Source organism: Macaca mulatta, chromosome 8 (assembly GCF_049350105.2).
Source record: "Macaca mulatta isolate MMU2019108-1 chromosome 8, T2T-MMU8v2.0, whole genome shotgun sequence".
Lineage (NCBI taxonomy): Eukaryota > Metazoa > Chordata > Mammalia > Primates > Cercopithecidae > Macaca > Macaca mulatta.
The window spans coordinates 27,149,883-27,164,849 of NC_133413.1; the positions used below are offsets into that span (position 1 = coordinate 27,149,883).

General features: G+C 41.5%; 1 protein-coding gene across 5 annotated transcripts in view; it reads left to right on the forward strand.

The window, feature by feature from the left end:
* DOCK5 (dedicator of cytokinesis 5) overlaps positions 1–12,947 on the forward strand; it is a 234,970-nt gene extending 222,023 nt beyond the window's left edge. For 2 of the 5 annotated variants that reach the window (XM_015144994.3, XM_077943276.1), the window contains 5 exons: positions 1,033–1,199; positions 5,259–5,433; positions 6,086–6,224; positions 7,375–7,478; positions 8,458–12,947. In XM_015144994.3, coding sequence (XP_015000480.3) covers positions 1,033–1,199; positions 5,259–5,433; positions 6,086–6,224; positions 7,375–7,478; positions 8,458–8,562 — 690 coding nt within the window. In that variant the 3' untranslated portion in view covers positions 8,563–12,947. The remainder of the gene's footprint in view (positions 1–1,032; positions 1,200–5,258; positions 5,434–6,085; positions 6,225–7,374; positions 7,479–8,457) is intronic. The other 3 variants (XM_001107224.5, XM_028852472.2, XM_077943275.1) reach the window with 3 other exon arrangements.
* Positions 12,948–14,967: the final 2,020 nt, after the last annotated feature.

The window sequence follows — 14,967 nt, forward strand, 5'->3', positions numbered from 1 at the left end:
ATCTCCTGACCTCGTGATCTGCATGCCTCGGCCTCCCAAAGTGCTGGGATTACAGGTGTGAGCCACTGTGCCCAGCCCACACCCAGCTAATTTTAAAAACTTTTTTGTAGAGATAAGGTCTCGCTATGTTGCCCAGGCTGGCCTCCAACTCCTGGACTCAAGCGATCCTCCTGCCTCAGCCTCCCAACATGCCAGGATTACAGGTGTGAGCCAGCATGCCCAGCCCTTTAATGGTCTTATTCTTAAACCCCTTATTTTCACATTATTTCCTCAAACCAAAGCTCTGAGTTTCTTTTCATGTTCTTTTCTCCCCCATTCCTGTCTGCCCACCTTCAGTACAGTTTCCTCCAGGGTATCTTTTTGACCGTGTCTTTCAGCCATTAAGCGTTCAGTCCTGCCGTCTTCCTAAGATTGTGCCTCCTAACCTGCTACTACTTAAGAGTTTTTCTAGGAGCATTTGTCTTTTGCACACACATTCCTAGACAGCAAAGACTATGTCTTGGATTTAATGAGCTTAGTCATTGTTAGAATTAGGCCAGCATTAGTGAGTCAGTTTCATATGGTGGCATCTGGGGGTAATCCTACTGGTGACGTTTCTAGAGAATGTAGGATTCACCAGGTTAAGCTGTACATCTACAGTGTCAATCTAAAAATTTTCTCTTACCCCAATATTCCATGTTTTAAAAGACTGAAAGAAGCTAAGCTGGGGAAGCAGACGGAAGGTTTTGCTATTTATTGGAGAGTGTGAGGCACATCTTAATTTTTTCCTTTCTCATGTAGGTAGCAGAAAATTATGACAACTTTGTCTCTAGTCTTAGAATCAGGGAGGTTTAATCTAAGTTGTACCTATAGCTAACAATATCAGTATGTGCAATATTTAACAATAGAGGCAGCACAGGCACCAACCAATCAGAATGGGGTGCCAGCCAATACGGATGGGTACTGGTTAGCCACAAGCAAACAGGGCAGCTGGGCAAGTTCACAGGGGCTGGATTCCAGGCCCGCTAACCATGTGGAGTCATATGTTTTCAGCCACCCAACTTGAGGGAGAGGAAGCAAAGCCGCACGGGGTCTATTGTGCTGCCCTACATCATGTCTTCCACTCTGCGGAGGCTGTCCATCACCTCAGTCACGTCCTCTGTGGTTTCCACCTCTTCAAACTCATCTGACAATGCTCCTTCCAGACCGGGATCTGATGGGTAAGGGTTTGATCTTTCATCTGCAGGAAGGGTGGGGTAACGCCTTAATGATTTTGCCTTTAGCCACGCATCACTCCTTTGAGAACAATAGCCTTTGGGTCATTCTCATTGTCTTCCTCATGAGGAATGTCATGATTAGCAAAATAATACCAACAGTTACTAAAAATGAAAAATGACCAAAAAAAATCACCCACAATACCACACTATTACATACCTATAGTCATTACCTATTTTTTCATTTCCATTTTTAAAAATAAATTTTTATATCATGAATAGGTTTTATAATCACATGACATGAAATTCCAAAAGTACCAAACGATATATCACAAAAAATCTCCCTTTATTCGCAGCCTTCCCACTACAGTAGAATCCCTGCAGTACCCCCACCCACAGAGCCAAATGATACTAACATTCAGGTTCTTGGTACCCCCATGGCCACTCTTTATAGGTTCACAAACACTGCCTAATTATATCTTCTTCCCCACACTTTTTTTATATGAATGGTAGAATTTACTTTGCTTTTTTCATTTACTATTATATCTTGAAACTCATTCCATTTCAGAACATAAAAAGTCCCCTCTTCATGCTTTCTGTAGCTATAGATATATCTCATTGTATGTATGTGGCATGATACAGATTGCGTATTCCTCATCCAGAATGCTTGGGGCCAGAAGTGTTTTGAATTTCGGAAGGTTTTAGTGTTTTTGGATATTTGCGTTATACCAGTTCAGCATCCCTAATCCAAAAACCCCAAATCTGAAAATTTCCAGTAAGCATCTCCTTTGAGCGTCATGTCAGCATTCAGATGTGTCACATTTTGGAGCATTTTGGATTTTGGATTTTGGGATTAGGGATATTCAACCTGTATATTTCTACCAGTGCTTACTGGTGGTCATTCAGTTGCTTTCAGTCTTACTACTCTTCCTTCAGTGTGACAATGAATAACCCTAAACACAAGTTATTTTGTACATATACAACTATATCAATATGGGAAAAATACCATATGTGAAATTGCTCTGTCAAAGATGTATATTTGTAATTTTGAAAATTATTCCTAAACTGACTTCCATAAAGATTATACCAGTTTACACTCCCACCAGCAACACACAGGAATGCCTAGTTACTTATACCCTAACTACCAAACTGTACTCTTAGTCTTTTTAAATTTTACCAATCTGATAGGTGAAAAATATTTTCTTGTATAGTGTTTTGTTTTTTGGTTTTTGTTTATTTCTCATTTTGCCTGAAGTTGAACATCTTTTTATTTGTTTATGTTTTATTTTCTGTGACCTGTGGTCAAATACTTTTTTCTGTTGAATTGTTGGCCCTTTGTCTGTGAAATGAGTTGAAATGTTTTCTCCTAATTTCTCCTTTATCTTCTGACTTCTAATTTGTTGCTTCTAATTTTTTATTGAGTTGCACTGATTTTTTTATGTAGTCATATAATCAATCTTTTATTTTATGGCTTCTGGATTTTATTTCACAGTTAAAGGCCTTTCCCACTCTAAGATAACAAAAAAAGGTACTGTTTTTTTCATTGACTTTTAGGGTTTCATTATTCACAATTTTGTCTGTAATCCTTTAGAATTTATTCTAATATAAGATGTTAGGTATGGAGCCAACATTTTTATTTCCAAATGGCTACTCAGTTCTTATAACATTTAGTGAACACGTCCTTCCTTTTTTTCTATTTCTTGGATTTACCTGTCTACTCATGTATCAGTACTATGCAATCTTAATTATTATAGATATAAAACATTTTTTATTTCCTAATACTCCTTTTCAGAATTTAATCTGGCTAGTGTCGCTCATTGATCACTGTTGGATTAACTTGTCTAGAATCCTGTTGCTATTTTTATTAGGATCATGTTACATGTATGGACTAACTTTAGGAAGACTGATGGCTTTTTGATGCTGAGGCTTCCTTGCCAAAAACATAAAATGCCTTTCCGTATGTTCAAATTTAAAATATTTGAAAGGAGTTAATTTATAGTCATGTTCTTTCTGCTAAGATTACTATTTTTAAATAATATATTGCTAAAGTACTGGAAACTTTATTTATTTATTTATTTATTTTGAGACGGAGTCTTGCTCTGTCGCGCAGGCTGGAGTGCAGTGGCTCGATCTCCCCTCACTGCAAGCTCCGCCTCCCAGGTTTATTTACGCCATACTCCTGCCTCAGCTCCCAAGTAGCTGGGACTACAAGTGCCCGCCACCACACCTGGCTACTTTTTGTATTTTTAGTAAAGACAGGGTTTCACCCAGTTAGCCAGGATGGTCTCAATCTCCTGACCTTGTGATCCACCCATCTCGGCCTCCCAAAGTGCTGGGATTACAGGCGTGAGCCACAGCGCCTGGCCAAGTACTGGAAACTTTTAAAAGAAAACAATGCTTTATTACTTTATCACTCAAAGATAATATAATACTAAAAAAAGTATGTTTATTTTTCATACAAGTGGAAAAGCATTGCATCTGTCATTTTGTGGCCTACTGCTTAATTTAATATAGGTGATCAATATTTATACATCATTAAGTATTTAAAATAGTGTTGACTGTAAGTTATCAGTTGACTCACCATTTTTTCACAAATGTTTAATTCCATAATACAATAATTACATCTTAAAAATAACCTTCCTGAATGCCACCCTACCTGGAAATCAAATACGTAGTATTTCTTAAATTATACATCCTTTTCCATTGAAATAGATATCTTTACATAGCTCCAATTATAGCATAGATATAGTTTGGTACTTTGCTGTTCCTTCTCATCTTATTATTATAAGCACTTTTCATGTTGCTGTGTAATCTTTATTTATGTATGTATTTTTTTTGAGACGGAGTCTCCCTTTGTTGCCCACGCTGGAGTGCAGTGGTGCAATCTCGACTCACTGCAACCTTTGCCTCCTGGGTTCAAGCAATTCTCCTGCCTCAGCCTCCCGAGTAGCTGGGACTACAGGCACCCACCACCACGCCTGGTGAATTTTTGTATTTTTGGTAGAAAAGGAGTTTCACCATATTGGCCAGACTGGTCTCGAACTCCTGACCTCATGATCTGCCCACCTTGGCCTCTCAAAGTGGTGGGATTACAGGCGTGAGCCACCATGCCCGGCCGTGTCATCTTTATTGTCAGCTTTTAGCATCATTTTTTATGGCAATAGACATTGCATCATACAAATGTGCCATGATTAATTCTTCTCCTACTATAGAATATTTAAGCTGCATCCTTCTTTCTAAACAATTAACCATAAAACTTCATTGTATATTTTAATACAAAAATATGTAACTGTATCAGTATAAAATATATTTTTATTAAAAACTGTAGCAAACATATTTGTATATGTAGTTCTCCTATTAGCATGCATTCTTAGAAGTGCTGGGATTTAGATTACTACATTCTAGTAGTATGTAGTTTATGGGTAGGATTTGAACACTGGCCATCTGGCTCCAGAGTTGTGCTGTTACCCACTACATAAAACTGCCTGTTGAATCTCTTAAACATTCTGTCTTTGCCTATACATTGAATTAATACCTTCTCTTCCTGGGATAACATACTCACTCATATTTTTGTCCAGTCACCTGATGGTCTCGTTTCTGTGCATTAACACCTTGAGATGTTTGTTCGGTTGTAATTGAAAATTTAGATTTAGAATCTGAGTGTGAAGTCATAGGTCAAGAGTAGGTTGAGGAGGCCAGGCATGGTGGCTCATGCCTCTAGCCTTAGCACTTTGGGAGGGTCGAGGTAGAAGGATCACTCGAGCCCAGGAGTTTGAGATCAGCCTGGGCAACATGGTGAAACCCCATCTCTACTAAAAAAAAAACCCACAAAATTTAGCCAGGCATGGTGGTACACACCTGTAGCCCCAGCTACTCAGAAGTCAAGGTTATAGTGAGCTGTGATTGCACCACTGCACTCCAGCCTGAATGATGGGAGAAAGACCCTATCTCAAAAAAAAAAAAAAAAAAATGTAGGCTAAAGAGTTATAACTGCTGGTACTTTCATAGTGAATTTTGATTGCAAGGTGATCAGTGTTTGTGATGTTTGTCCTTGTTCCTGGCCAGTAGCTCAATTCTGGAGCCACTTTTGGAGCGCAGGGCCTCGTCAGGTGCCAGAGTTGAAGATCTGTCCCTCAGAGAGGAGAACAGCGAGAACCGGATCAGCAAGTTTAAGAGAAAAGACTGGAGTCTGAGCAAGTCCCAGGTCATTGCAGAGAAAGCACCAGAACCTGATTTGATGGTAAAAAACAAAAAAGAAAAAAAGAAATCTCTGGAGGCTTGCCCCACCTCCCTTGTACCCAGGCACATCACCATCCCCTCCCAGATTGAAGCTGGCATGCGCCTTGTCTTAGGACTCAGTAGCCTGGGTTAGTGTCAGATGGCAGATTGTGGTAAGGAAAGCACATACTGAGAAGTTCGAGTCTATAAATCAACATTGGTGAAGATCTTGTACCTACAATGTAAACATATGGGTTGATGCTTAGAGCTGTGGTTCTCGCCACTCTGTCCCCTGAGTCAATCCAAACATTGTCATTTCTCTTCTTTAAGTTTTTTAAAAGTACTTTCCTTTCTATAAACCACATCAAGTTGTTAAATGTGGCAAGAGCACCTTTTCCTGAGAATCAGGATGGCTTATGTCCCACATAAATGACGCAGCCCAACTGTGATCAGAATCCAGTCTGTGGCCAGTCAGAAAATAATCTATGGTTCAGTGGTTCTAGTCAGTGCCTGTTGGGTGGTGCCCATCATATGACAATGTAGTGAGCTTAAAAATTGCTCCTTTAGTTAAGTCCTTTTCCAAGTGTCTTCTCAGAAGACAAGGCTGTTGAGAGCATTGTTGAGCTCAGCCTTCCTCACCGTGAAAGTGTTTTGCTTTTTCTCTCTGGTCCTAGAGCCCAACCAGAAAAGCACAAAGGCCAAAGAGTCTCCAGTTGATGGATAATCGGCTATCACCATTTCACGGTTCTTCACCTCCTCAGTCAACGCCCTTGAGCCCACCTCCACTCACTCCCAAAGCCACCAGGACCCTAAGTAAGTTTTCCTGTATTCCTTATAGTCTTTATACTAGGGAATGGAGCATGTTTATGCGTCTGGGCATTTTGTAACTAAACCAGCCACAATGTATGTAAAGCCATTGTAAAACTGGTTCAATTCAGCATTCGTGTATTATACAGTTAGACTGGAGTTTGGCAAGGAGGCCACTAGGACTCATTAAACCTTTCTGCATAGTGATCCAAAGGGCATTAGTGTCTGTTTTATAATTGTGAAGGTATAAATGAGGCAGATCTGCACTAGGACTAGACAGGCAACAAGTAACTTACAAGCTAACCATTGGTTAGGTAGACCTGAACAGGGACAAGAAATAGACCTATTCCATCTACTGCTTATAGTCTGGCTTGGGGAACCAGCAGTGCACAACACTTGAGAAGAATCGGGTACCCATAGTCCAGAGGCATGGGAGAGGGATAAATCTATCAGAGCCAGATGGGAGACAGTTGTCAATCAAGAGTTAAGAGATTATCAGTTACAGTTGGGATGAAGTGAATATTTTCCTAAGCACTTGAGCTATATCAGAGAACAGAATAATACCATACATTCCAGAAAATGTTCTCATCTTCAGCTTAATAGTAAAACCCTGAACAAAAAATAAAGTTTTGGTCGGGCACGGTGGCTCACGCCTGTAATCCCAGCACTTTGGGAGGCTGAGGTGGGCGGATCACGAGGTCAGGAGATCGAGACCATCTTGGCTAACACAGTGAAACCCCGTCTCTACTAAAAATACAAAAAATTAGCTGGGCGTGGTGGCGGGTGCTTGTAGTCCCAGCTACTCGGAAGGCTGAGGCAGGAGAATGGTGTGAACCCGGCAGGCAGAGCTTGCAGTGAGCGGAGATCGTGCCACTGCACTCCAGCCTGGGTGACAGAGCGAGTCTCAAAAAAATAAAAATAAAATAAAGTTTTTGCTTCAGAACATCTTGTGGAGCTCTTGAAACTTCTGGCGAGGGCATTACCTGTGTGGTGTGGGGTGGGAAGTCTTCTTCATTCTATCCACAGAAACCACAGAATGTGGCTTCCACAAGTTGGTTGACCAGGTTGGCTTAGGTGTTACGGTGCCAGCAACATTTCCATGAGCTTTCTTGCTCAGTGCCTCTCTCTGCCCGCCTGCACTTTGTGTCATTTCTAGGCTCCCCATCGTTGCAGACAGATGGAATCGCGGCCACTCCTGTCCCACCTCCACCTCCCCCCAAAAGCAAGCCCTATGAGGGCAGCCAGAGGAACTCCACTGAGGTATGGAAATCACAGCTGGCAACTGTGGCCAGGGAGCGCCGCTTCTGGGAAGGCAGCATCAGGTTTTCCAGGCTCTTTAGTGGGCAGGTTTGCTCATAAACCTGTCACTGCAGTCGATTCTTGGCTCGTTCCTGAAACCACAGGAGATAGAGAAGTTTTCAATGGGAAGGACAGACATTCAAGCAGATGATGAAGGTAGAGCAGGTGTTCTCTGTACCTTGTCCTGGGTACCTGTGAAATAAGCCATGAGTTCTAGTTCACCTCTTCAGGGGGGCAGGGGCAGGGTCTGGCTCTGTCACCTAGGCTGGAGTGCAATAATGCGATCATAGCTCATTGCAGCCTTGAACTCCTGGGCTCAAGTGATTCTCCCACCTTGGCCCCTCAGTTAGCTGGGACTACAGGCATGTGCCACCATGCCCAGCTAATTTTTTAATCTTTTGTTGAAATGGAGTCTCTCCGTATTGCCCAGGCTGATCTCAAACTCCTGGCCTCGAGTGATCCCCCTACCTCAGCCTTCCAAAGTGCTGAGATTACAGGTGTGAGCCACTGCCTGCCCCCAGCCCTCTGTTTCACATTTGAAGAGTTTACTTCTGAGTAAAGGACAGTCATTCTGAAATGACTTTAGATGGGTTTCCTTCATTCATTCAGCAAATGACTTCTAAGTGCCTCCTATCTATATGCCAGGAACCCAAGTGTTGGGGATACAGCAGCGAGAGAGAGAGGGAGAGAGAGAGAGAGAGAGAGAGAGAGTGAGAGAGAGAGAGAGAGAGAGTGTGTGTGTGTGTGTGTGTGTGTGTGTCTGATCAGCTCACGGGAAACGAGGACAAATCAGTGTAGTTTTCCATTTCACTTTGCAAAGCCTGTGTAGATAAACTCAGATCAATTAGAAGCTAAAGCAGAATATGAGAAATGGGCGGAGAAGGCAGAATTAGGAAGAAAGCTAAGACCTGCTTCTAATTTTGTGTTTCTGCTTCTGCAGCTCGCTCCCCCACTGCCTGCACGAAGAGAAGCCAAAGCACCACCCCCTCCACCTCCAAAGGCTCGGAAGTCTGGCATCCCTACTTCCGAGCCTGGATCCCAGTAAGGATCTTGCCCTCTCTGCAACACCGAGTGCCTTAGACAGCTGCTGCCTGAGAACTGGCCTCCAGCCGATGTCCTCATTCCACGGGGCTCCCTGCTGACTGCATTTCCTGATCTGGGATGATGTTTACCAGCTCAAAACCGGTTATGTTCTTCCAAAAGCTTCTCTTTGATAGAAGTTTGAGGCCATGCCACCTCCCTTCCAGTCCACATGAAATTCCAGAATCAGTCACAGCCTCTGAATTTCTCAAAGAAGAGATCACATTCAGCATTGTTAAATGTCAGCCTGTACCACAGAGCCATGGTGGTCTGCTCAAGCCTGGACAAGTTCTTCCACATTGATGGTGGAATCTCCTCGGAAGGATTTGTTGCTTTATGAAAAGCTGTGCTGGAGACTTAGGTACTTTTCTCACGTGGACACACCCATCCCATCCCATATCGCATCTGGAAGAGATGGATATCAAATACACTTTGGTAGCTGAAATAATCGTATCTTTCTGATGTCTATCGTGTCTGCTTTGAGGAAAAGAACACACATTTTTAATGGAGATTGGCTGCTTTCAGGTATGTGTGGCTGTCATTGAAAGAGCATGGACTCAAACGTGAGTCCTGAGTTCTTGTGTCCACCCAACTCCCATCTTCTCGTGGCACAGGAAAGCTGCCCTCTCCCTATCTCACCACGTTCCTGACTTATGACCCTCATGGCACTGCAGTCATTCCTTCCCTACGGACTTCTTTGAAGCTCTTCCTTTTGCACATACGTTTTTTTTTTTTTTTTTTGTCCTATTACCACCTCTGAGCGCAAATCACTGGCTACAAGGGACTTACCAGTCTGGATTCAGCAGCTTCTTTTCCAGAACCCATTTGGATGACTCAGCAGCCCCATCTGCTACCTGATTTTACCCTGGAGAACACAGTGCAATATTTCTCTTTGATTATTTATTCCTCTTGATTGTGGAATTAATTTGATTGCTTGCTAATGGTACTAATAGTACTCCTTTCAGAAGAAAAAAATGGAGTGATTTAGGTGACCAAATATTGCATACATAAATAGCCACATGAAGTTTTAGACGTTTGGAGCTGGAAGCCTCAAAGATCAACCAACCAGCCTCCTTATTTAGTAAATGAGGAAATTGAGGCTACACATAGAAAATTGTACTACAGATTCTTACTAATAACCCAGCTTGCTAAATTAGGCTATACCCAGGTAACTTCTAGAAGACAACTCTGACAAACTCTTTAATATTTACCCCCTATTGGAACAATATTTGAAATGTCCCAGGTATTTCTATGCTACTTAGATATTTGTGGCAAAGCAGAAAGCTTTTTGACTGTGAATGCAAAGGTCAATACTGGGGGAAACTTGCTAGCAGTTTCTCCCACAACGTTGCCCAGAGTCCTTTCCACTAAGGAGGAGAAGAGAACAGAGAAAGAGATTTCCATTTCCGCTGCCAGAGCTGGCATCTGCCCGCCTATCGTCTGTGTTTCCTGTTTCACCGCCACCCTTTTAGGAGAGAACTACCAGTTCATCATGAGGGTCAAGGAAGCAAAAAGCTCTCAGAGGTGTCCAAGGCATTACTTAAGAAATGCGTATTGCAGATTCTAGAACGGGTGTGGAAAAGGCCTTTACCCCCACCCAGTAGAACCTGCAGTGTGCTCGCATGGAAAAATCATGGGCTTTGGAATTAAACCTATTTGGTGGCATTAAATCCATTTGGTTTCAAATCCCAGTTATGACATCTATTAACTTTGCAAACTCACACAAATTATTTGAAATTATCTGAGTTTTCATTTTCTCACCTTCCAGAACGGGGATAATGCCTCCTGCATGGGTGGTTGTGAGGTTTCAATGAGATGAAATATGGGAAGGAAGAGGTACTCACGTGATGGTCCTTGCTTTTCTCTGCTAGGCCTGAGTAGGAACTGGAACTCTCTAAGAGCATTACTGATACTTTTTTTTTTCTTCCAAAGTAGTTTGGAATGTGAGTGCAAGTTAGTTCTGCACATGTAGCCCTTCTCCAAATGGTGGTTTCCTTTGAAGCCTTTTACATGAATATTTTTGACTAGAGACAAACTTAGTAAGAACTCAAGAGGATTTTAAATGGAAAGAACTCAAGCTGTAGAGAATGGAGGAGGCAACAGAAAGATATGTAGGGCTTACCTAGAGCCTGGCACGACTTCTGAGAAGTCACCCAGCAGACCGGCTAGAGGGGATTTGTGTGCCACACTCTACTTTCTGGGCTGCCATTAAAATAGAAAGATATAAACTGGATCACCAAAAAAACCAAACCTCAAGGCTATCCTTCCAGAGCAGTAGAAATGAGTCCCACAGCCTCGTCTTTGAGCAGAGGCTGGGAAGATCGGATACATCACTGTCTGGATACCTTCTCTTTTTAATAGAACATATTCCATATGATTTCCTTTCCACCTTAATGGAAATAATAGCTCTCTCCTGCCTGAACAAAAGGGATTCCAGGTAGTATTGTGGCTAAGAGATTACAGCAGATGATGGAAGGTTCATTTTTTAGGGAAGCTGTTGGGTAGGAAGAGTCACATTTGACAAAATTCATAAGTAATGTTGATGTCTGTCCTGAAGTCAAAGAGGATGACTGTAAAGAAACACCTCATGATTACATTAAATATAAGAGATAAGGAGCAAGGAGGAAAAAAGAGAAAGAATTGGTCTTTATTTTTCTTGCTAAGAATTCTGGAGTATTGAAAGGCATTGAAATTAGCCCTAAAATTGTCACAACTTTTGTGAACACTGCTTTATGGTTGGAGGTGTTTTAAAATCTTTATTTCTTCTCTTTCTCTCTCTGTTCTAGTGACTTGACTTGCTCTAAGATTTTTTTTTAAAAGAATTGTTTTATTCAACATATATCAAGTTCTTATGGAATGCCAGTCATGGCACTAGTCCCTTGGGATGTAGCGGTTGCATGTGTTCGATGGAAACAGCCCCAGTATACAAAGACAGTTCACGGTGGTGTGCTGTAGCATTGGAAAGGGAGTGGTACTAGATGAAAATGAAACCCTAAATAAGACTGCTGGGCCATGGGTTGCTTCCTCTTCCTCCACCTTAATCCTCTGATTCCAGAATTGCAGTCATTTCCTCCTGCCAGGGAAACCCATTAAAAACTGCAGCCACACTGCAAATTCATAATGTAAAACAAGATGTAAAGCAGGTTTTGGGAAAACAATCTACCTTTGTTTACTCTTTCCAAGCTGGAAGAGTCCTTCTCCTCTAGTTGCCCCTAGGTCACTGGCTAATTTCTTATTTTAAAATTTAGATGGAACTCATATATAGTTAAGTGTACAAATCTTAGCCATGCAGATGGGTAATAGCGATCTGCCCATGTCCCTGCCTCTAAGATACAGACATACACTGTTTTCAGCACCCCAGAAGGTTCCCACATGCCCATGGCGCCATTTTGTGCAAGGTATTTAGAAGGCCCTTCAAATTTGTGGCTTCCTTTCTCATACTTCTCAGGTATAATAAAAAGGGGAGAAAAACCTCACCCACAAAACAAGGCTATAAAGATCGTGTACTTTTTAAAGAGTCAATTTGTAGTCAGCTCCTGGGCCTCTCTCTCTCTTTTTTTTTTTTTTAAATTTGGAAGCTACCTGAGGTTTAGAATTCCTTCAGCCCTAGCTGGTTTTATTCTCGGTAAACAAAAAGAGGGGGAGGATTTGAAGGAAACTAGTTTTCTGTACAAAGGCTTTGAGGTCCATGGACTATACTTGTCCCATTTATCATCCCAAGTGGTGCTTTGACCCTGCCATACCCTGGCTGTTAAGATAAAAAGATTTGTGGACATTAAAATTATGAATATGCCAGTAATAATCCAGCACACATTGAAATATTGACACAGATTACCATAATTTGTGCAACATCTTATAAACAATGTCATTTCCATAGTAGTCTCAGGTTTCACCAGCCTGGCTCACTGTATCTAGACTTTAGGTTCATTTTAATAATTATGCTTTCCTTTTCTGTATCATTTGGGAAGTTGATAAATATCACTTCCTTAGATACCTTTATTCAATGATATGTCTGGATTTTACAATTAAATTGGAAAAGGTAAGTTTCTGTTTGGGTGGGTTGAGAGTTGGACTATCAATTCTAATCTACAAAAGGAAATTCATGATTTCACTCTGACACCTAGGATCTAGCCAAGGTTAGTCTGCAGTATCAGATGGTCAAACTCATCTACTATTAGCCGTATTTTGTGAGTTGTTCATCTAAACTTTGTCAAAATGCCTTTGCCATGATTTTGTTGCTATCTGGGTTTCAAACACGGACAGTTAGGAAGATGTGCATTGAAGTAGGAAAATTTTGTTCAGATTTGCTGTTATTTATTTTTTAAATTAAAAATGGAAATGTATTTTAAAGTTTATTGTGTGTTTAGTTTGTTATTGCCCTTATGTTAATGAAATCATTACTGAACTTTGCAGTTTTTCCTTACCCACGCCTCTTTCATGACACATCACACCTAGCATTTTTCTGGCTTGTTTCCTTACAGGTCCTATTAGGTTAAACCTGCACTGTGGGGCCCTGGAGTCATCTTTGCCCAGAAATAAGAAAAATTACAAACCACTTGGTTCTTTTCACCCTTCTGTCTTTTTTTTTTTTTTTTCTATCTGGGCTGACAATTTTCTGATAGCAATTCATTTAATGTACGTAGGTTCTGTTTCTTTACCCATTCCCCACAGATATTTAGACAGGTAAAGAAAGAAAAAGGTTAAAGGGGGTATCTAATAACTTACATGAAAAGGATAGGAACTGGTTCTAAAATGGTTGAATGTTTATATCACCTGGGGAGAGGCCACTCCCAGACCAATTACATCAGAATTTCTAAGGGTGGGGAGTAAGATCCAGGCATCCACATTTCTTTAAAGTCCCTCCCATGTTATTCCAATGCTAGACCAAGGTTGGAAAACCACCACATAAAGGAAATAATAGGAAATTGGTATTTAAAGTGTGTTTCATAAAATCCCTGCTGGTGGTGGGTCAAGTTGGAGAGAGGAAAGGGGCAGTCAGGCTTGTATTAGTTAGCACCACTGTTTAGTCCTGAGCTTACAACTTACAATTTTTAACCCCCAAGAAAGTGTTCTGTCCAGGAGCTGTGGCTCAAGCCTGTAATCTCAGCACTTTGGGAGGCCAAGGCAGGAGGATTGCCTAAGCCCAGGAGGTAGAGGCAACAGTAAGCCCTGATCATGCCGTGTACTCCAGCCTGGGTGACAGAGTAAGACCCTGACCCTGATTCCACAAAAAAATTTTAAAAATTAGCCAGGCACAGTGCTGCGTGCCTATAGTCTCAGCTACTTGGGAGGCTGAGGTAGGAGGATTGCTTGAGCCCGGGAAGTCAAGGCTCTACAAAAAATAAAAACAAATTAGCTGGGCATGGTGGTGCGTGCCTGTAGTCCCAGCTGCTTGGGAGGCTGAGGTGGGAGAATCACTTGAGCCCAGGAGGTCAAGGCTGCAGTGAGCTGTAATTATGCCACTGCACTCCAGCCTGGGTGACAAAGTGAAACCCTATCTCAAAAAAAAAGAAAAAAAAAGTGTTCTAGTACTTTGTTTTTTAGAAGCAATAATGCTTCACTGTGTTCATATGATTTATAAGAATCATGCTTCTTGAAAACAGCACAGAATTTGGGCCCTAAATACTAAATTGACAGATCTGGGTAATCTTTTGGCTCTAAGATCCCCATTGAGAAATACTATAAAGTGTCTTCCTCTGTCAAGATCTAAGTGCTATTATCTTATGCAGTGATTCTTGGCTTTTTTCTAGTCATCTGTAAGCTACTGCAACTTCTAAAAGTTTTGCTAAAATGATATATTTTCGAACCATTCTTTTTACTACTTGATCATTTAAAGCCATATGCATTTGAGAACTCATCTCATTAAATGATATGTTTCCCTACCCTTTATTATAAAAGGCTTAGGATTTTTTTTTTTTCTTAAAGCTACATTGATGAGTTAGAGTCTTCAGATTCAGGGAAGTGTTTATGATTTTATAAGGAGGCCATTTTCATTTCGAAATGGGGTCTCACTCTGTTGCCCAGGCTAAAGTCAGTGTTGCAGTCATGGCTCACTGCAGCCTCGAAATGGGCTCAAGCGATCCTTATGCCTCAGCCTCCTCAGTAACTGGAACTGGTGTGAGCCACCATGCTTAGCTTCCAACTGGCCATTTTCACTCTCCTCCTTCTCCTTAGTTATTTGGGCCATTTGAGAATCAAGGGTACCTCCTGAAAGCCTCTAACATCAGCATCAGGCAGTTGGATGACATCTTTTTATCCCATTCAAGGGAGGCCTGCAGCTGGCCCTAAAGAAACTGTCCCAAAGACAAACTTTGGCTAAGGAAATCTGACGCTTCAAGCAGGATGTGTAAGTTAAGTGGGTGTGTTGCTT